This window comes from Thunnus maccoyii, chromosome 10 (assembly GCF_910596095.1).
Source record: "Thunnus maccoyii chromosome 10, fThuMac1.1, whole genome shotgun sequence".
Lineage (NCBI taxonomy): Eukaryota > Metazoa > Chordata > Actinopteri > Scombriformes > Scombridae > Thunnus > Thunnus maccoyii.
The window spans coordinates 30,337,394-30,360,114 of NC_056542.1; the positions used below are offsets into that span (position 1 = coordinate 30,337,394).

The following is a 22,721-nucleotide window of genomic DNA, read 5'->3' on the forward strand; positions in this document are numbered from 1 at the left end:
ACCTCTGAGTTGAAATTTTCCGAATATGAATTTTCATCTGATTCAGTGACTCAGAGTGTAGTCCAAGCATGCAGTATGAGTCAATATTAATGCCTCTGCTATGCTAATGAGACTATTGATGTGATTAGGTCATAGGCATTTATTGCATCGTCTACAGTTTCACAGGTTTTACATGTCACAGGTTTTGTGGAGTTGCCCCAGTAAACCAATAGGTTTTATGTTGTGTTGTTGATCACTGTTGTGTATCCATTGGTCCATTCATCTTTGTCCTCATATTCCTGCTCAGCGTATTCAGGGCCATAGGTTTTCTATAGTGTATCCCAGCATGCAGTGGGTGAGAGTACACCTTTGAAAGGTCTGCAGTCCCTCACAATAGTTATTATATTACTAACTATAATAACTACTATTCAAGACAAGCAAGTAACTCATATCCAATAATTGAAGTAGATGAATAGAGTAGTGGATAGTTTACAGGTCACCTTAACTTGCTTGTCTTAAAGTGTGAGAGGTAATCAGAGCACCCAGAGTAAACCCATATGAACATGGGGAGAGTATGTAAACTGCACACAGAAAGATGCTATGGTAGATCTGTCATTAGTAGCCAGAGGCAAGCAAACCTCCAAAATCTGATTCTGACGGTGTCACCATCACCAGCGAGGTGTCTCGTTGTGATGAAGCGGTACCCCAGAGCTTTTTCACATTCCAGATGCTGCATTCAAAATGTATGTGTGTCGTCAAGCACTAAAGGCCTCCTTTGCTTCCTTTTCTTTTGTACCTGTGTTGTCCAGTGATTGTTTTGACAGGACTTCAGGAAGTTAAGAAAACAGTAAGGCTGCCAAACTTAAGACAGTTCCCCAGAGAAAACACTAAAATCACTGCTGTCTCTATTAGATGTTTGGGAGAATATGAACAGGAACATCACTGCTTTCAGCAAGGACTCAAAAGATATGATAAACATAATAGTGTGTGAATTTTCTGTGTCTGTCCACACTTAAACTGTATGTTTATTCTTGTACACAGATCTCTCTTGGAAAAAGAGATGCTGATGTCAATGAGACCACCTGTTTCAGAATCAGAATCACCTTTATTTATGTTATTTGACTCTGGTTTCTAGTGGCTCCCTTTGTACTTAGAACAATGTTCAGGAAGATGCACATGGACATACAGCCAAAACAAGGACAACAAAGCCAAACAAAGATAATTAAATATAAACATGTCACTTATGTACAAGCAAGAAGGTGAAAAAATAGATACATACATAGATATATACACATATAGAAATCAAAAACAACAACATATCATATTTATATACAAGTAAGAGTTTTTGCAAAGTAAGTGCTGAAATAAATACTGAATAGGTAAAGTAATAAGTTAGTTTATATATAGTATATACAACCTGCTTAAATATATATTTAACAGTACCGGATGAAATAAAGGATTAAATAAAATTAGAGCAGTAACAATTAATTGATTAGTTGATTGACAGAAAATTAATCCACCACAATTTTGATAACTGAATAACTGTGTAAGTAATTTTTGGAACAAAAATGGTAAAAATTAATTGGTTCCAGCTACAAAAATTGTGAATATTTCATATTATATATGTTTCATAATTTGCTGACAAATCAATTGAGAAAAAAACAATCAAGAAAATAATCAAATATTATAATAATATAAGCAGTGTGTTATCTGGAGGCAGGCCAAGAGCAGACTTCTTAAGTTGCTTACTGCTATGCTGGTGCTGCCTATGGGTTTGATGGAGAGCTGTGATGGAGGAGAGGCTGGTGAAGATGTGTCTAAAATTGCTGCAGCTCACATGTTATTGAACACAGATCATAAGGCAGAGGTGAGGTGAGGTGGTGTGTAGCTCCCTCTGTCTTATGATGAAAAATAATCTCAGAAAATGTTTGATTTGATAAAGGTGTGACTTTTGAGGCAACTGGCTGCACTAACAGCAATGCAGCATGCATTTAAAGACCAAAAGGAAAAGAAAAATTCTACAAGCTACAACTGTCAAAAGAGCTAACTACACCATTACTGACTGAAAGAAGTGTTTCCAAGTATAATTAGATATCAGTTAATTAATCTCTGACTGATGAAAAGGTACATAGGTCACGGCAGGGCAAAACTGCCTGGCTTATTTCTACATAATGGTTAAACTTAATGAGCAATACCTACACATTAGAAGTGTGTATGTGTGTGTGTGTGTGTGTATAAGAGGTATTAGCTCCCTGTCTGTGTCTGTGCTTTTGTCTCTGTGTGTGTGGTGTGTGTGTGTGTGTGCGTGTGTGTGTGTGTGTGTGTGTGCATTTTAGGATTTACATTTTGAGTGGAGCTCGTTTATGAGGTGTCAGCTGCTAATGATTCTGCCAGAGCTGTTGTTTCTGTGCTAAACGACAAGCTGGTGAAGATACAGAGCATTAAGCAGAGAAGCCTTTACACAGACAGACAGACAGAAAAGACAGATAGATAGATAGACAGACAGATAAATAGATAGAGAGCTAGATAGATAGATTGACAGACAGATAGACAGACAGATAGATAGATAGATAGATAGATAGAGAGACAGACAGATGGAAGGACAGATGGACAGACAGATAGATGTGGGTGGTTGTCATAGTGATAGTGAAGTATAGACACTCTAAAGTGGAGAAGATAAGAGTGAGAGATGCAAATAATGTCAGCTCTTCTCTTATACAGGCAGAGGAAAGTCAACATATGAACTGAAAAAGGAATAGATTAGATTACAATGCAAAAAAGATTTTCCTTCTTCAACATTAGACAGCTGTTTAATATAATCCATACTACCATTTTGATTTTCCCACTCCAGAGATCCTCATGTCCATGGACGATGAGAAAGCATTCGGCAAGGTGGAGTGAGAGTATTTGTTGTTTTAGGGCTTGATAAATTTCATTTTGGGAAGCAATTCATTGGCTGGATTAAATTATTATATACCACACCACTATCTTCAGTGAGTACAAATGGGGTGTATTCTGAGCTTTTTACAATTTCCTGTGTAACAAGATAAGGCTGCTCTCTATTGTCGCTACTTTTTGTGCTGACCATAGCCTTTGGCCATTGCAATTAGGCAAGATATTACATTGATGGGTATATTCCTGAAGGGGTTGGAACAATGGGTATGACTCTGCGCAGATGATATGATACTGTATATTTCGAATCCAGACAGCTCTATACCCAGGGCCCTCTCTATCCTTTATGCCTTTGGTAGTATCTCAGGGTATAAATTGAATCTATTGCAAAGTGAGGTTTTCCCTACTATTTCCTCAGCTCAGGTTTATCCTTTTTATACATTTCCCTTCAATGTTAGTCAAGGTCAATTCACTTAACTTAGGGGGTCAGGTCACAGATAATATACTGTATGTAGACTTAAGGAAAATTTTACCCTGTTAGTAGCTCAGTTAGTTAGAACAGAGTCTTAAATGCTGGATGTCTCTAGAGCTGTCTCTTGCTGGCAGAATAAATGCCTTAAAGATGAACATGTTGCCCACATTTAGTCATCTTTTTTAGTGTGTCCAAGTATATATCCCCAAGACATTTTTTAGACATCTAGACACAATTATACCCAGCTTAATCTGGAATAATAAAAGCCCACACTTGAGCAGAGCTTATTTACAATGTCCAAAAGAGCTAGGTGGTATGGCTCTACCAAATTTTCAGCTATATTACTAGGCAGCTAATAATTACCCTATTCTCCATTGGCCTTAGGATCCAGGTGCTGATGCTCCCTCTTAGTGCAATCTTGAGGCAAGAGCTTGTGCTTCCTCCTCACTCTGCATTAATTAATGCATCTGTGTCCTCAGACACTGCCCCATACATGAATAACATCTTGGTCAAAACAACACTTGGAATATGGAAGCAGGTCCAGCTGCATTATGGATGACATAAGCTCTCATAGTCTCTCTGCGATCATTTAAAGGCACAATATCTAACCTATACAGTGCGCTGTTTGCCTAACAAAACTGTTATGAGGACATAACAGACAAAACTAGGGATGCTGTATTAAAATGAGTCCACACCTTGTCTATTTGTGCAAGACATGGGCTACTACAGTGTAAAATACTACATCGAGCACATTGGACTAAAGAGAGGTTGTCAGAAAGATTCCCTGACACAGATCTACCATGTAACCATTGTAAAATGATCCCATCTTCATATTTACATATATTTTGGAACTCTTACGCTCTTGTACGCAATCATTACAAAAGGAACACATTTTCCCGAGTGTCACAAACACGTTGTAATTACTCTTTGGATTATCACAATTTGATCCATTAGGCCCAGAAAAAAATGTAAAAATCTTGATGACCAGTTCAATTATGTCATGTCATTCATGTGTGGGGGAAGCCAACAGGAGCTTTTTTGTGAGCAAATGTTAAGGGAATGTATTGGATGCCATCTTGGAAAGCTCTCCCTGATAGATGTTTTTTTGCCTGAGTCTAAATTTACTCTTAGATTTGAACTTGTTTAAAGAAAGAAAATATAATTTGATCAAAGCAGACTTTGTGGGAATGAAGTGTCAAACAATAAGAGACAATTTAGCTCACTGTCACCACCTAAATTAACCTTTGGCTGTATTAGAACACAGCAGGTCTGTTTTCAGTGAATATATGACAGTGTGACAGTGAAGCTCATCAGAACTACAACTCAAAAGCAGCCAAGTCTCTCCAAAAGCAAAGTTCTAAGAGATATTCACAGCTACCATGTGGCCATTAAAACGTTAATGATGAGCCAATGAGTGGGCACACTAACAGCAGATCAGTTAGGACACTCCCATCAAAGTTTGCACTGTTTATTGTAGCAATAACACACATTTTGGCTTTGCTTTAGAACAAATCTGCTCCAGCTTGAGACAAACGTGACTCTGAGCTCCTGAACTTCCAGCTGCGCCTGAAATTCACCGCATGTATTTAAATGACAATCAGGAGCTGTTTAAAGTAATTTGGAAGCCCTGAGGAAAGATTAAAATGAGGCCCTGAGGCTGTATGAAAGAAGTTTGGGACTAATTTTCATGTGAGATGAAATATCCCAATGAGTGGTTTTATCCAAATGATTGCAAAGTTGAGAGGCTGACTTTGCAATTGTGCAGCACTTTCACTTTGATTTACCACCTCTCTACAGAGGCACAGTGCCATGACAACACCACAGGAATCCCTGCCCCTCCCTGCATCACATGAAACAATTAGGGCTACAGAACAAAGACGGTTTGGAGGCAGTGAACAAAACCAAATGATGATTCACTGTAGCTTTCTCAATCTGTATTTAAGAAAACATGGATATCTGCAATGTGCATTGTGGCTACAACTAGTAAATTAGTAACTGTGTTTCCATTATTACCATCTGTTTCCTATATGTTTGTTTACTTGTAATTAAACAGGTTTGGTTAGCCATATCTGGGTATGTCTACATGCACACTATGAAGCTACTACTACAAATAATATGAGAAAAGCAAGTCTGGAGTCTCTAGAGTTCCCACAATAATCCTGTTTACCAAACTGTAAATAAGATTGTGTATCCAGAGGAAATGATGTTTGAGGTAAGAAAAAAAGGGAAAAAAAGCTGTGATTGGGACACAAAACATTTCACTGTATATATGTGGAAACTGTGTGGAATAGATGACCAATCTGGTGTATTAGAAAGCGCAGGTGAGACTGTGGTGCCACTATGAATATACAGTACATGTATATGGTTACAGGTATTTCATCAACTGAAAGGGAAGGACCTTATACTTCATTAGCAGCTGTGGATGATATTACTGGTAGGAATCAACCAGTCATGAAACCAAGAAGACGTCTTTGCATTAACACTAGAACATTCCAATACCCCCTAGAACTGCCAGGAGGGTCATTTTTACCCCTTGCCCCCACAGGGTCAGCAATCACAAAGATGTCATTTCTTGAGGTAGTTAAGTTGTTCATTTTCATCTGTTTTTTTTTAAATAAGTAAGACTTGACAAAATAACTATTTAAAATTCAGTTTATGGTTATGGTTTATTAATTTTACAATCGCTTTAGGCTATTTCATTACAGATTGAAAAGGTCAAATACATTTTAAAATTCATCAATAAACTGCTACACGGCTACAATAAACAAACAACAAAATAATTAACACATTTAAATAATTGAATTATTGTAAAAGAAATGTATGTAAAAGTTTTTAGTTACACTGCTGGGAATAAAGAAACAGAGCGCTCACTATTTATTAATCTTCCAATTGCTTTATTTCATTACAGATTTAAAATGGTCATTTATATTTTAACATTCATCAATAAGCTGTAGGCTACAATAAACAAACAACCAAATAATTAACACATTTAAATAATTTAATTATTGTAGAAGAAGAAAAATTGTGGATGATTATGTGTTGTTTTATACTGGGAATACAGAAATGGAGCACTCACTCTCTCTTTCTCTCTCTCAGCATAGTTTTCAATTTCCGTTCTCACTTGTTATTGCAACAACAACAGACGTCCTCAGATGAAGATTCCTCGTCAGTTCCCTTTTACACGCAACTGTATTTAAACATTTGTTGCACATCCTGATGATGGAATCGTTTTGAGTGAAATACAGCCACACTTTAGATTGTTTAGCTTTAGGCATTTTAACCATGTTTAAGGTAGCTACTAGCTAACAGTAGGCTACCTGGTGCCATAAGAACAACTGTAAAGTTAACGTTAGCTAGCAAAGGCATGTGTGGTGATGCTTCTGTTGCATGTAAGGTCTGTGTCAGGGCACCAGAAGGCGAATAATTCAGTTGACAGCTCAGGCATTTAAGTGGCACTGAAATCTGCGTTGCAATTCAGTCCAGTAGGTACCGGTCATATAGGAACTGGTGGAGTTTGACAGACAGGAGCCCGGTTATCTGTGTGGTTATTCTGCCTCCATTTGACCAGTAGAAAGCTCTTTGTGGTTAAACAAAATCAAACTGCTAATGAAGGCAGGAGGGCTGCTCTGTGTTCACAGTGTCCTCTGAAAACACCAATAATAATAATAATGGAATAATAATAATGCAATAATGGAAATGGTTGGTGGTACATCAAATGTTTCATTGTGGTATATAGTAAAAACAGTAAACCGGCACATCACTACTCTACACTAGTTATATCAAGTAGAGGTGGTTTGAGCAAGAGGAGTTGCTTGACTTGATTTGGGGGAAGGGATCATGGTCATCCACAGTTTTACCTTCAGGTCAAGTTTACCAATCAGTAATGTTAGTCCTATTTATGGTTTAGTGTGTAGTAAGGGTCGGGGTTAGACATTTAGTTGTGATGGTCAAGGTTGAGGTAAGGGGCTAGGGAATGCATTATGTCAATGAGGGTTCTCACAAGTATAGGAATACAAACGTGTGTGTGTGTGTGTGTGTGTCTGAGCGTGCCTGCTTGCTGGAGTGGAAAATAAGGTAATATAACATTTTGCTTAAAAAAAGACTGGAAATGTCTCAGCAGGCAGTGGTGTAACAGGAAGGATGCAGGGCTGAGCAGTGGTGTATGTAGAGAGAGTGATTGCAAAATCTGTTATATGATTAGAATTAGTATGGAACATATGACTATAAATTACTTCTGTGTCTGTCTTTGCTACTATGGAGTATCATTGGCTTATGATTTCCACCTGATTCAGTGCAGATGATAAAAAACAAACTTATTGAATAATTAAGGCAAAAAAGGTTTATCAAACCAAACCTGTTTTAATCAAATCATGCAGGTTTCATAAAGATAAGTAAACACTTCAGAACAATTCAGCTTAGAGCTGAAACAATTAGTTAACTATTTTAATAATTGATTCACTTTTCAAGAAAAAATGCAACACATCTACTGGCTCCAGCTTCTTAAAGGGGACATATTATGCTTTTCCTTATTTCCAGATATATATATAATGTCATAACGTCGGATGTTATTGTTAAAAGTGGCCGATGTGTCAAATAATGAGGTAAACATATATAGAAGTAATCCCTGCAGCAACGACTTCAGACTGCTCTGAACACTGAGTTTCCAACGTTTTTTTCTACTTCAGCCTGAGCTGACATCAGCTCGTGACGGATTTCTTTATATTCTTTATCTGCTACACACATAGCATGTGAGTTGCTGCTCTGCTCAAGGAGTAGTCACGCCAAGCCATGACTCCATTACACAGCACAACAAAGTAAAATAAGTAGTTTACTTGTTGGAGGTGTGCTGGTTGTCTGCAGCTCCTCATAAAACATCTCACTGTGGCTGTTTCTGCTTGTACTCTTCCTCCCTGTGTTATTTCTAACTTATCCGCTGAACAAAGAGCTCCAAATATCTCCATATGTTGTTGTGTCAAAGCTCTGCTGATTCAGTGAGGAACACATTTCACTTCCTGTAAATTCTTCACAATAAAAGTGTAATCTGGGTCACAAAGAGTTAACAACACAGAAGTGCCTTAGCCAATCAGAGCGCAGGTCCGCAGCACCGTAGGCAGGCTACACAGCGTACGCTAGTCAGACTAGTAATGGGCGGACCGATTCTTTTCACAGTATCAGTTCCTTCTAGTTGATACGTGCATATGTATCGAACATTTCGAGTTTTGATACTTTTTGCAAAATATGCTGTCAGTTTCTCCATGACACTCAGACATAGCACATGCACATTCGACAGCTAGTGCTGCCTGCCCAACAAAATTTCTCTTCAGTGCATTACCAGTTATCATTGATAAGTTTGCATTAATAAAGATAAAATACTCTTTTAAATGGCTATATAAGCTCAATACGATGTTACAGAAACATGATGTGACACTGACCAACGATCTGTCTGTCTTTTTGAGGGACAGGTAGCAGACCGCCTAGTTCGAGAGAGCAGCAGTTCGTTCAGTCTCGTTCAATTTAACTGTCTTGACTCGAGTCCGATTAAATCGCCTCTTGTTCACTCATACGTCCTCGTTCGAGAGAACGGCTCATTTGATCTCGTTCAGTGAGTAGCTGCCAGGCTGTCTCGACTTGAGTCACTCACTGACGTTCTCGTTCGAGAGTGCTGACTGACTCTAACACAACTCACTATACACAGACTTTAAGACACTCACTAGCCTTGCAATATTAATGCTGCAATCAACCCATAATGCAACACTCAAGTTTGTTTTACATTGGTACTTTATCCATTCAAAAAGAGTATCTGATGTTGTGAACACGTAATTGTTTGGCCATTAGCGGAGTGTGTATGCAAATTAATCTAAAGACCGACATGCGTAACCGTTCAAAAATATTCTCTGCGGTTAAACGATTAACAGTTAACTGTTGACATCCCTAATCAACAATGAAAATAATCGTTGCAGCCCTGATCCAGTTATATATCATTTCATTGTTGTGAGTTCCACTGTTCATGGTAAAGTGATTGGGAGGATTAAAAATAGATTTATTATGAAGAATTGATTACAAGGAGCCAATCGAAAAGCTGTTATTTGCGTCTTTGACTGTCTTCCTCTCTTTCCTAACTCTTTATCTGAAAACTGAAAACACAAAAAGCAGCCAGCTGTATTTCTGTCTTATATTAGCATTCATGTATTTACTGTTGCTCCTACACATTTGAGCACATACTGTGAATGTATCTCTTCCAGGCTCAGTTTTACAGCAGCGGATACTGAACATTTCACCGTTATTTTCACATTTCAACTCCTCAGTTGTTGAGCTGCTCTGACACAGTCCGCTTACACTGCAGAGGCTGCACCCTGTCGCTGAGTTTACAATGTCCAGTAGTAATTTTGTCCTGCTTTGTTCTGTCCGCACAGTGAGATGGAATGTGTATCTAACACCCATCTACAGTGTGTGTGTGGGGTTGAATATGAATAACCCATGAGGCAGCTCTCTCCCCCTCACTGCCAGAAGTCAATCCCTGTAACACGGCCAAGCTCTAATAGCCTCCTATTGATCTGCTGAGAGCCGATGAGCGCGCCTCTGAACACTTGTTCCTACCTGCTCCCTTAACACCTCCCTGGGCTCTGATAGCAGGGAACCAAACACCAAAGGTGCAGGAAGAGCAATGTGAAGGACACACACACACACACACACACACACACACACAGTAGCTGCAGAGGACACCCTGGGGAGGATAGGGGAACTGAGGATAAGGTGACAATTTGAGTGCAGGTTTGAAAAATGAAAGGTACACTGCTCCACACTGCTGCCTAGCAATTCTAATACTGCTACAGCTGTGTGGAAAAATCGACCAAGACTCAGTAGGCTGAGGATGATGATGGACTCAGCTCAGTCTGAAATCAGTTAAAAGTGTGATCATGCTAACCCAAGTCTGAGGCCAACTTAGCAATTCTGAAGTCCTGCTAGCAGCCCGCCCAGATTATTGTCTTATTTGTAGAGCTGTTGGAGGGGCAGAAATGTTAAGTTTAATTTTAGTAAGGTGCAGTCATTAACATCAAAGATGAAAAAATGTTATCAATTATATGCTAAATGCCTGGCGTATTATAGATCTCTCCAAGTATACAGGAAGTGATGCGTTAACCAGAGTAGCTGCAGCCAGTGTGGTGTCTTTGGAACAGACAAAACAAAGAAATGTCCTGATTCCATACTACGTACTACATGTTGTTTTTGCAGTTAATAAACAAGGAAATGATGTCCATCTCCAACAGACGTCAATCAAACTGTCATGTTTTTCCAAAGATTTAATACTTATCTATTTGTTTTGAAAGATCTTCCCAATGTTATCTCACCAGCAAAAAGTCAGGTCAACCAGGGAAGACACAAGTTGTGATGAATTCAGTAGTCTAGTCTAGCTGGCATTGACCCCATCATCTGAATGGATACTTAGGGATAAACAGGGCCTTGATGTGGTGATGGGGTGGTGAAGCAATGCTATGGCATAGACTGCAATTACAGCAGAGAAAGACAAGACAGGTAAGGTGGTTTAAATATTCATCAGCTAAGATGATCATTGGATGATAGAAAAGCCCGTGCGCAGACCCCAGTAAAATTGGAAAATAGCTGCAAGTTGGGGCTCAGAGTGATTACAAAATAGGCTGGTAGTTTTCCTCCTGCTTGAACTTGCACTAAAAGCTTCATTAGTATGTATACTGACTCTTTTGAGTATACTTACTTTTGTCATCCTTTAAAGTGTGAGCACACTACATTCTCCAAACCTGCAGTTGGTCCTTCCTGTAGTTGGGATTTGCAGAGAAAAGAGCAGCACCCACAGAAAGTCAAATTTCATTAGAGCAAAACCTCCCAAAAAAGGCAGCACATACCCTCCACACTGTGACTGACTAGTGAACACTGAGAAGTACGATAAAGTAAGAAACAGACCTCAGTGCAGAAGACTGTAAAAACACAGAGGATGCTGATCAAGGAGAGAGTGTGTGTTGGTTTGTACAACATTAAATAAGTGGGATCTGATGGTTGGTGTTACAGTGAATGAATGGAGAGACACCAAGTATCAATAATGCATGTATTACATTGTGCTGAATACGGAGACTTCAACAGTCAATACTATATAATCTAATCAGACTCCCCACAAACCATGCAGCTCTTTACAGTTTGTTCCACTTTAACTTTATGTTGACTCTGACCTCAGCAGAGCACCACATCTCGCTTCCCTGAGGCTTGCTGGTGTTCAGTGGCAACGTAAGTCAATATTGGCACAGTGTCCACAAGGGTGCTGGAGCAAACTCCGAACCAGTGTGCTCCAGTGTGGGAGTGAAATGTGGCAGCAGGGTGAGAAGTCTCCCAAAAGCACCACACAAATGAGAAGAAACAGTAGAGGTGCAGCTTTACTGCACAGCAAAACACACAAACACCTCTCTCACTCTCTTACACACTCTCTCTCTCACACTCTTTCTCACACATACACACAGCTGACCTGAGGGCACCAGGGTTGTGTGAATTACAGCCATGCACAAGTGCACTGATGATACATAGACACTACATAGAGAGAAAGACTCATAAACACCCTAAAACCCTGCAGTTGACAGTGGCAGATCTCATCAAGGTTGCATCTGTTTGCCTCTCGCTGTGTCACCCTCCCACTTAAACACCGGGGAGTAAATCACATGGCTCTCACAGCGACAAGATCCTCTCATGTTGTTAATCATTTTCATCAGCTGCAGAATGGGAGAGCTCACTACAGGTTGTAATTCTACCCGCACTGTAGCTGCTCGTTTGTTAGGGTCAGACATGAGGCTGCTGTTGATGAAATATTTGATGGAAATTCTTACAACTAGTTTCAGTATTTGTAGTGTTGACCATCACTCCTATCAGTTATAAGAACATTATACTCTCGAAGTCTGGGAACACGATGATAAGTCTGACGGAGCAAAAAGCCAAACTTATCTGGAAGAGAAAATGAACAGTAATGGTGAAATTATTACCCAAACTGTCTGTTGTAAACTTTAATTTTGACCTGTTATGTTTGCCGTATTTGCGTGTGTGTAGTGATGGATTATTACCATTATTTCAGGTGCACTGACTTTCAGTTTTGCTTGCAAATATAAGTGTTGTGATGTCGCCATGTACCCGATCTCAGTAAGATCCATGGGTCCAGTTTTTGCAAGCCTGTAACTGACCTGTTACCTGCAATTATTTCTGAATCTACTTCAGACCTGACCCGACCTGTCAGACCTGCAGTCTGACCCTGTGTACTAAAACAGAGTTGTCTACATGAGTAGACTAGGCCAAAAATAAATGGAAAACAACACAGTGATATGTGCAGACTGTGGAGGTAAAAGCACCCACTAGGTTTTCAATCTTTTATTTCCACCTTTTAAGACCAACTTCTGAAAATCCTGTGGATTTCACACACAACTTGCACAAAATGGATAACTTCATTAACCCTTTGCACTTGAAGGATGCAATTTGCATCATTTAGCACACTCCTTCTCATCAATCAGTCAAGTCAAAGATAAAATCCATAATAGGCTTTAACTAATAAAACTAGGGTTTAGTCTAATTATCAGGATAAACAGGACAGGATTTCGGGCCAACTGCTTTCTTCAGTGTCCCAGTAATCCAGTGATAGTTGTTGAAATAGGAAGTGCTGATAGTTCATTCAGCAGGATTTCTAAAGCTGACAATCTGCCAGAAATGTAAAAAATACAAGCTAAAGAAACAGAGCTCAGATATAGCCCAGAGCTAACTCACACTGACACCATGGCAACATTAGTTCCTGCCCTTATCCCCTAAAGCATTATGAGAACAAAACGTTGAACAGCATAATTCCCAATAAAAAAAAGATAACAATATGAGTAACAAACTCCATGACTATTATCTTTTTTCAGGTTGCAGTAGCATTTTTATTTAATCAGTTCAACTTTATTGTTAGGCTCAGAGTCCATTAGAGAAACATACACCTCAAACAAGATACAATACATATATTAAAATAAAAAGAAAAACATTGCTACTTTTTAAAATAAAAGTCAGCTATATCAATGTTTCCACAGGGGTGACTGGTATTGTACAACACTAAAACTAGGATTTGACTGCAGCATGATAATGGCATTCTGAGAATCATTCAGTCGACAAATACATTTGTAAATCAGATTTCTCAATAGAGCCTGGAAAGTGCTGACTCCTGCATTACAAAACAAGTTGCTTGGACTACACCAACTAAGTTTTTTAAGTAATATCCATATGCAGTCATTATAGGCAAACATGCATGCTCATCTTTTAAAACTTGACCCACAAGGGGGCAGTATAGAGAGGAGTGCAATATGCTGTAAAGAGACTTGACATGATCTGAACACATGTAGAATTTTCTTTCCAACATGTTAGCTTGATCCTATAACATACGTCACTGCCTATACATGTCAGTGTGCCCCAGATATTTTGTGTTATTACAAACACATAGCTCTTGCCCTGACAGATAAAAATCTGTAAAGTTGAGGCCCTTATCCCCTTAATTTCTACGTATCATGACAACAAACTTTTTAGCATTGTATTGCATATCATGTTTGACCCTATAATCAGATCATATATTCAGCAGGTGTTGAAACCCAGCACTCAGCACTGCTAGGAGAAAGAATGACCAGATCATCGGCATACATAAAATGGTTTATTAGGGTTTTACCAATCGTACAGCCAGTTTTGTGGCCTCTTAGTTGGTCAGATAAATCATTCATGTACATGTTAAAGAGGGCTGGTGAAAGTAGCCAACAACCCCCCTCCCCCGTCATACATCATTACCACTGCCAAATGGAGCGGAGGCTCTATTGCCCCATTTGACCTTGGCATACCAGTATACCAGGATTCTTATCATGCTGTCAGGCACGCCCCTTTGATTCAATTTCACAAACAACTTTTGGTGATTAACTCAGTCAAAAGTCTTAAAGGCATCAGTAAAGCCGATTAAAACAGAGGAGTTTTGCCTTCTATACATTTCAGCTACTTCTTTCAAGGTATAGATACACAAATCAGTACCATGCACAGCCTGGAAACTAGACTGGTTGTCTGTGGTACCAATATCTCCACATAAATGATCTAATAGAATCTTTTCCAGGACTTTAGATACTACACTGGCTAGTGCAATTGGCCTATAATTATTGAGGCTCCCAACCTTGCCAGCTTTGTCCTTGATAACAGGCACAAGAGTAACGAACAACATAGAGTCTGGGAACAGTCCATGTAAAACAAATGGCAAGAAGAGCTGCAACCTTTGAGCTTGCAAATTTAAGGTGCTCTGTGATTTGATCTGAACCACTTGCTTCATTATCAGATAGCTGTGTTATTGCTTGTTAGGCCTCATTAGTTGTGATTCCCAATGTATCACAGTTGGCAATATTGTCCACTTTGTAGGGGTTACTTTTAACAGTTAAACAGTTAAATAAAGCAGAGTAATGTTGCCTCCACAACTCTGTTATATTATCGGCTCCAGAAACTCCCTCTGTAGTGCTTGGCAGCAATGCATTGCCCCTGTTCAGAGCTCTCACTTCCTTCCAAAAGTCAATGACATTGTTACAAAATAGCTTTTCAGTCACAGAGTCTGCTCTCATAACTTGTTTGTGTTTGCAAATATAACAAATCTCATATTTATACCTAGCATTGGTGAGCTTTTTGCAATCCAGCACAGTCCCCTGTCTGGGCCAACCTGCCAGAACACAAGCCTTGTGTGCCTCCTTAAGCCTTGAATGCCTCCTTAGCTTCTGCATGATGTGCAGCCACATGCTTATTCCAAACTGGTTTGATGTTGTGTGCGTTATCAGAATAAGTATGATCTACTGGCCTCATACACAACTCCTACAATACCATCATACATGGCACAGAGGGCTTTACAGTGAGAAATTTCATTACAGTTTACATTAGAGCACATAAATGCACCTTTGGGTGGATATACATTACTCAAGAGAACATCGGTTTCCCCATAGTATGACAAGACATCCTCATTTGTGCCATAGGATAGCCACCCCTCCTGCTATCCTTCCTCTCAGCCCCCGACAGCTGTAAGATACAACACGCATATGAGAATTTAAGTGGTCAATGCAGCTGTAGCACCAACTTGCACAATTGCATCAGGTGTAGAAATAGCTATGCTAGACCCCGCAACCTCTGCCTTGTGTGGCTCATAATATCGCTGTACAACACAGCTGTCAGACCAGAGCTCTGGGTCATACATCTCCACAATGTCATTGCATTCAACACACACTTTAGATGAGCTGTATCTGTTGCTCGTAGTGACAGTACATTGACAGTTAATGTCACGGCCAAGCTTTTCATTAAGTTAGTTAGAAAGTGTCTCTTTAAAGGCCACATACCGTTCAGACAGTTCAAACTGTACCTTTCTTGAGACCCATCCACTTAGAGTCAGAGGTGTTCAAAGCTACTTGGACTAGTTCGTCCTGACTCATTGTTTTTATTTTAACTGTGAGGAAGTTAAGCTCATAAATCATAGGTTTTAATCGAGGCCGGCTAAAACCTGGAGCGGATGAACCTCAACACACACTTTCCGCCATCTTGCTGTTGAATATTTATTGTTACTTAGGCTCAGAATATCCTATCACATGCATGTCTGAGTAGCGCAGCTTATTCTGAAAATAACAATATATGGCAGGCTTGGCTAAGACATGTGGTGAGCTGTTCCAAAAAACCCAACTTTATGCAGTGAGATCATTGGGAATACAGCAGCAGACTTATTTACTTTGAGCAAATCTCCAAACCCCATTTAGAGATTTAAGAGGCCAGACGTTGCCTCTCTCACTGAGAGTTTGGATTGTAAATATGATGTCATGATATAAAAAATGTCAAAATGGACCAAGACAGACTTTATCACTGGACATAATTTTCATATACTTTTGTTTCTTTCCATGATATTTTAATTTCATGTGAATTTGTATCTATGAATTAAAATTAAAAAATATTTTTTCCCCATTACAAGCACAATAACACCCTCTGGTTCAGAATACCGCCTCCTCCTGTTTTGTTCCAATTCAAGCTGATAATGACTATGCAGAGTAAAGTGGTGTGTGGAATTTGTGGAGTGAAGTCCACACAGCAGGAATTTAGTACCAGACTGTGTATTTAAACATCAGACTGAAATATCAGTGGTATTAAAAATCTCTTGAGCAGATGTCGTGTAGGGTGGAATTTTCCCAAACCACAGGCATGTCCTGAGACACTCCTAACTGCAGATTTATGTTAATATCCTTGGCAGTGTACATACAGTGTGTGGTGTAGGCCTTCATCTCTAATGAGTCACACTATGAATTATTATTGTTAATTTCACTTTATCCCTATAGTCATTAAACCTATGTTTTCACTTGATACACATGTAACTTCCCATTAGCATAGACACTAAATGTCAGCCTGGGTTTCATCTGTTTTCACACTGATAACTGCCTGAGTTTATGTGTCAGACTTGGAGCCAGAAGGAGATCACTGACTGTGATGATGAGCTGATCCTGGCTGTGTTTCTGCTTTTTTCTATGTGATTAACAGTGGAAGTCAGTGAACACTAATCAGCCGCTTCTGCCAAAACATTTTTTTGATCTTTGTTACACATCACTCAAAAAAGAGTGTAGGTTTGGTTAATATGGGAGCGGGACACAGTAAAGAAAAGGGTTCCTCAACCAAAAAAATGTAATTATTTGAATGCTACACCCCACATTTAAATACATTCATATCAATCTAAAAATCAAACAAATTATGATGAAACTGATTAAACAAAATAATTTGAAATAATCATTATTACTAACCTCACTAAAAATCACATTTAGTTTAATTGGTATATAATGTATTTGCATCTTTACAATCTCTGATGTTAACATAATTTGAGGGTCCCTTAAGGAGAACATTAACTGCAAATAAAAAAGACTAAATAGATTAAAGAGAACCTATGTAAATTTTCAAAAATCCAAAAAGTACATTCTTTCTCATAAAGAACCAAAGATAGATTTCTGAGCAAGAAAAATAATGACCCACACCCACCCTAACGTCCATTTTTGGCCACTACAGCCTATTTTTCTAAAGTGGTCGGGTAGGACCAGGTCTGAACAATGACTGAAGGAAAAACAAAGACACACTTCTTGGCAGTGGGAGGTGGTATTGAGCCAATTCATCGTTTACCAGCCACCACAAAACATAGAAAGAATGAGAACAAAGGCACCAACAACAAACATGTCTGGAAATACAACAGACCCATAAATGGGAGCACAGTGTGTTACAAGTAAGAAGAAAAGAGTAATATTGGCAGAAGGTTAACAGCATACACAGCTTTGCTTTAACTGGAAATAAAAATTGAAATGAAATCAACAAATCAGGATGCATATGGCCCCAAACCAAATTCCTAAGTATTGCGTCACAATAAGATGACTTTTTCAGTAAGGAATAATATGAGGGATAACAATTTGAAATTCAGTAATTACATTACAGTGAGTTTAAGTAACACTCCATTATTTTGACAGTTTTGGGGGTCAATTTACTCACTGTCTAATGGTTGATATCAGTTTGGTCTCTCTATATTCAGACTGATCCAGTTTGTGTTAGCTTGGCTCAGGGACTGGCTGTGTAGGGACGCCATTAGCTTCTACCAAAAGAGAGGAAATGACTGGTGCTAACTTCTTAGCCAGCTTACCAACACTGCCAGTGGTTAGCCTACATTCAGGAATCAGATGGTTTAGTTCAGAGTTGGAGGATGGGACTATAGAGAGCTGTGTGTGGTCACAGAGGCAAACGTTAAGCTAGCTGTGGTCAGTTAATACCTCCAAAATTTAGACTGGCTGCTGAATGTATCATTTTCTGTTTCTATTTGATAAATATAGAAGATGTCACATGAGGGTGTAAAGGATTCGGAATTGTTTAATGGCACCTTTGACAAAACTGTGTGGAATGCAAATTAAGTAACATGTATTTTTTTTAAACAGTAAGACACGTCCTTCCTGTCCCAACTGAAAATTACTGACATGTGTCATTCACTTAAAATAGAAACAAAGACCATCTTAGCTTCACACTGTCAAAACTTATACCTTTGTGTGTTATTGTCTGTTGGTGCAGGTAAACGACCGGCTGGACAGGTACTGCTGTGGTTTCACACCTGATCCAGAAGAACCTTGTGTGGAAAACCTGCTACATGTCAAGTGTGACAACCCGAAGAATCTGCTGCTGGTTCACATCCTGGTACGTAAATATCACAACCAGCACTGATGTCTAATGACTGATTTCAAATTCAGTGCTCCCTTCAGACTGTAAACTTTGTAAACTTTTATCAAAACTAGTGCAGTGCCCATTCAAAACGTGCCTGTATGGAACAGCCGATTACTTGACCTCCGGTATCACATAGATTAATAACTGAAGTGAGGTGTGGATGAGTATATACACCAACACCATAAAAGAAACTAACATTCTGTTACACACACATATTAAAGGGAAACTTCTTTATTTTTGAACCTGGACCCTATTTTCATCATTTGTGTCTAAGTAACTAATGAGGACAACAATTTTTTAAATTGGTTCAGTATTGAGCGAGAGCACTTCAGCTGGCAGCTGCGAAGCAGGCTGTAATGTAAACCGACAGGGCAATAGAGACCCGTCAATGAATGTCCACTAAAAGTGCTTGTTTTTGCCATTGACAGGCTCTGATTGTCATTATAAGTGTCTGACATTATGGAAAGGACCATACAGAGAAATTTTGCTTGATCCTGTCTGTTTGTTGTTGTGTCTAACTAACCAAGTCTCGCTCAAGGAGAAGTCTTGTTCTGAAATCTCTCAAGAGTTGAGCTCTCAAAATCAGCTAAATATTCAGCCATGACTTTGAAAATCTTTTGGACACTGAGATACGCTTCCTGTACTCCAGTACAACAAACTCCTCCCGGCACTCCTCTCTCCAACTCTGTCATGACTGAATATTTAGCTGATTTCGACACCTCAACTCTTGCGAGATTTCAGAACAAACAAAAAACAGATGGGATCAAGCAAAAGATAAAGAAAAATGTTTTATTTCTCTGTAGAGATTCTTTCCATAATGTTGTCAGACACTTATAATAACAATCTGAGCCTGTCTGTGGCAACAACAAGCACTTTTAGTGGATGTACATTGACGGGGCGCTATTGCCCTAAAGGATTACATTGCAACCTGTTTCAGCTGCCTGCTGAAGTTTTCTCCCTCAATACTGGACCAGTTTCAAAAATTGCTCCCATTAGTCACTTAGACACAAAATGATGGGAAAATAGGGTCCAGGTTGAAAAATACTGAGGTTTCCCTTTAAGTACCATAATAGTGAATGTTTTCTCATTTCAAGTATAATGAGGTTTACATTTAAAAATACAATACATACCAGAGAGTTTTTGAAAAGTGTGCATCCTAAAATAAAGTGGATGGATCATAATGGGCTCTTAGATTGTTTATTTGCTGTGGCTTCAGTTCGGATCATTTTAGTGGATATGTTTGCTGAAAAGATTTGTGAGACAAACTGGTTTGAACTGCCTGTAGAAAGTAGCTTAAGAGTCTATCCATTCTTGATCAAAAGCTGTGTTTTCATTGTCTACTTTTCTCTTTTTAGAGCATGCCATGTGAAAAAAGTTCTCTGACTCGCTGTACTCGCTGTAGAGTTCTGATTGCCAGCTGTGCTCATGCTTATGGTTTTATGGGACTTGAGGGTTTAATGAACACTTAAACTCGATATTTTCAGTAGTGTTTTCGTTATTTGACCATTGCACATGTGATTAAATCATTTCCAATTAGGCTCTTTGCAATTTCCAAATCATCAAATTTTATCCTGAATAAGAATATCCACACTGATCCAAATTAATTTCCAGATTCAGAGAAATGCGTCCTTCGTTATAGTTACATGATTTGAAACACTACAAGGCCTTCAGAGTGTTATCTCTTTATTTACAATGAAGACACAAAGATTAATGAATTATTCTCAGGCAAAGGACAAGTTTACTGATCTGTGCTTGAATGAAGTGTTACAATAAAATCTAAAATGTTTTTCCCGCCATGTCAAATTGTAGTTTAAATTCAAAGTTTTAAACATCACTGTTTTCTGTTAGTGTCATATCAGTATTATTCATCATATCTTTTGGAATGAAGAAAATAAAAATCCATGTCAGCTGCCCTGTTTGTTTTCTTGTTGCACAACATTTTGTTGCTGCCATTCTTCATGGCAACACAGGAGAACTGGTCTATATTTAAATTATACAACAGAAGCATATATTATCTTCCTAACAGTGTTGATGTGTGTGTTTTTCATTGCTAGCAAATGAGCTCTCAAGCTGGCAGATGTTTCTTAGGAGGAGATGATTATGTTACATATAATGTGTATTGTCAGCTGCAACATGTAAAAATAGATGCCTCTTTGTGTGAAATTACAACAGGAGCTTTTTTCACTCTGCAGGAGATCTACAGTCTTCTGGGTCTTCCAGTATCACTCCATTTACATGCTGAATCTTCAATGAAGTTATTGTTTTTGGTGGTGTATAGATTGTCATATGTTATTAGGTTGATAACCGTATACTCATATTTCAAGCACTTAATGTTTTACTACCTCTCTCTGCAGGTGTCATGGGGAAAATGAAACTGATTTGTGTACAAAATTAAAAAGTGGTGCTCTTGGATTAATAGTTCTTAATGCACACATAATTCTCAAGAGGGGCTGTCAAATTAAGTCAGTAACAGTGACAGTTACATAGCATTAATAATATTTTAAAGTATGTGAAAGATGTCAAATATAACACATTATTGTTTGATGCAATATTATTTTCCACACAATATTGACATACAGTATTATTGTTATCTTATAAAGTTAATAGGGCAAATGTGTCGGCAAACACTCGCTGATATATACATTCAACAGATAAGGTGCAACATTAGCAGTCATTTGGAGTTAATGTAAAGCCAGTATTCACTCTCCTTTAAGCTCTTTTTTGTCCCATTAACTCCAGAGAAAAATGTCTGTCTCTTTATGATGTCTCTGAATGATTTTACTTCCTGCTTTCTTACAGTGCAGACGCTTGCTGCTTGCTCTCACCTCTGCTTGTATTCTTCTGCTGATATTCTTGTTTTTATGTTTTTTTTTCTGCAAGAAATTACAAGCAGCAGCTCCTGGATACTTATAAATCACTGGGACTGTCATTTTTTTGTAGGTATAGTAGAATATTGCCATATTTTAATTATTTTATGACCTCCTCAGTATTACATGAGCGTGGTCTACCAACAGCACAAGCCTGTACTGCAGTGAGTGGAAATGTGGTACTTAGCTAAAGCTAATTAGCACCAAGATGCCCCCTTCTCCACAGACAACTTTCACAAACTTCTAGAGCAGACTGCACTGCTGGAAACCAAAATTCACCAGTTAGAAGTCAATGTGGAAGTGAATGGATCATGTGGGAACGACACCACTTTACCATGGACTCAAAACAGAGGACAAGAGCATGCTAATACACGGCTAATTAGCACCAACAAGACTACCAAGAAACAGGAGAGTTGTACCAGGTAATAAATCTGGTAGTCCTCCCTGGAACTCTCTTGGAGCAAAGCCTAAGAGTAAATAATTTCCCTGGAAAATGGGAGGATGAGTAGCAGGCAGAGCCCAGCACCCTGAGATTTGTTATGCGATTGGCTGGCCTGCATTATCATCCACTCAGAGCGCCTCTTCAACCCCTGTTTTAAGTAGGACACAGTCATGGACAGTTGCGATAAGGAGAATTAGCAATAAACCTCCCCAACAACCAATTGTGCAACTGGGGATCAGATTTGCTTCACTGTTGCAGAACCCTGGATCTCCATCTGATGATTTGGATAACCTCTAATCTTCACACAGCTGGCTAAGGACTAAGAGTAAATCAGAAAGTAAAAGGCTACAGAGAAAGCTAACAACTGGGCCTCAAACTCTGACTGTAGGTGACTTTGCTGTAAAAGGTGTAAGAAGCAAGTGCAGTAAGAATACTTAAATACTTTGCTTTCCCAAGGATATGTCTCTGACATGACTGAAAGAATCCTGCATATCATGGCTGCACATCCAACAGTGAAAAACATCATTCTGCACATAGGGACCAATGATGTGAAACAACAGTCTGAAGTACTGAAACGAGACTTTAGTGATCTGTTGTACTCAGTCAGCTCTCTAAATGTTAAGGTGTTTATCAGTGGCCCTCTACCACCAGTCAGAAGAGGAGTTGAGAGATTCAGCAGATTGTTGACACTGGACACATGACTTTCAACTGCATGTACCATCGATTCAGTGCACTCTATTGACAATTTCAACTTTTTCTGGGACCGCAGACATCTTTTTAAGCGAGATGGACTTTGCCATAAGAAGTCAGA

The 22,721-nt window shown here is 38.9% G+C and overlaps 1 protein-coding gene across 2 annotated transcripts in view; it reads left to right on the forward strand.

The window, feature by feature from the left end:
- gask1a (golgi associated kinase 1A) overlaps nucleotides 1-22,721 on the forward strand; it is a 63,723-nt gene that overhangs the window by 32,298 nt on the left and 8,704 nt on the right. For both annotated transcript variants that reach the window (XM_042425212.1, XM_042425213.1), the window contains one exon: nucleotides 18,452-18,574. In XM_042425212.1, the coding sequence (XP_042281146.1) occupies nucleotides 18,452-18,574 (123 nt within the window). The remainder of the gene's footprint in view (nucleotides 1-18,451; nucleotides 18,575-22,721) is intronic.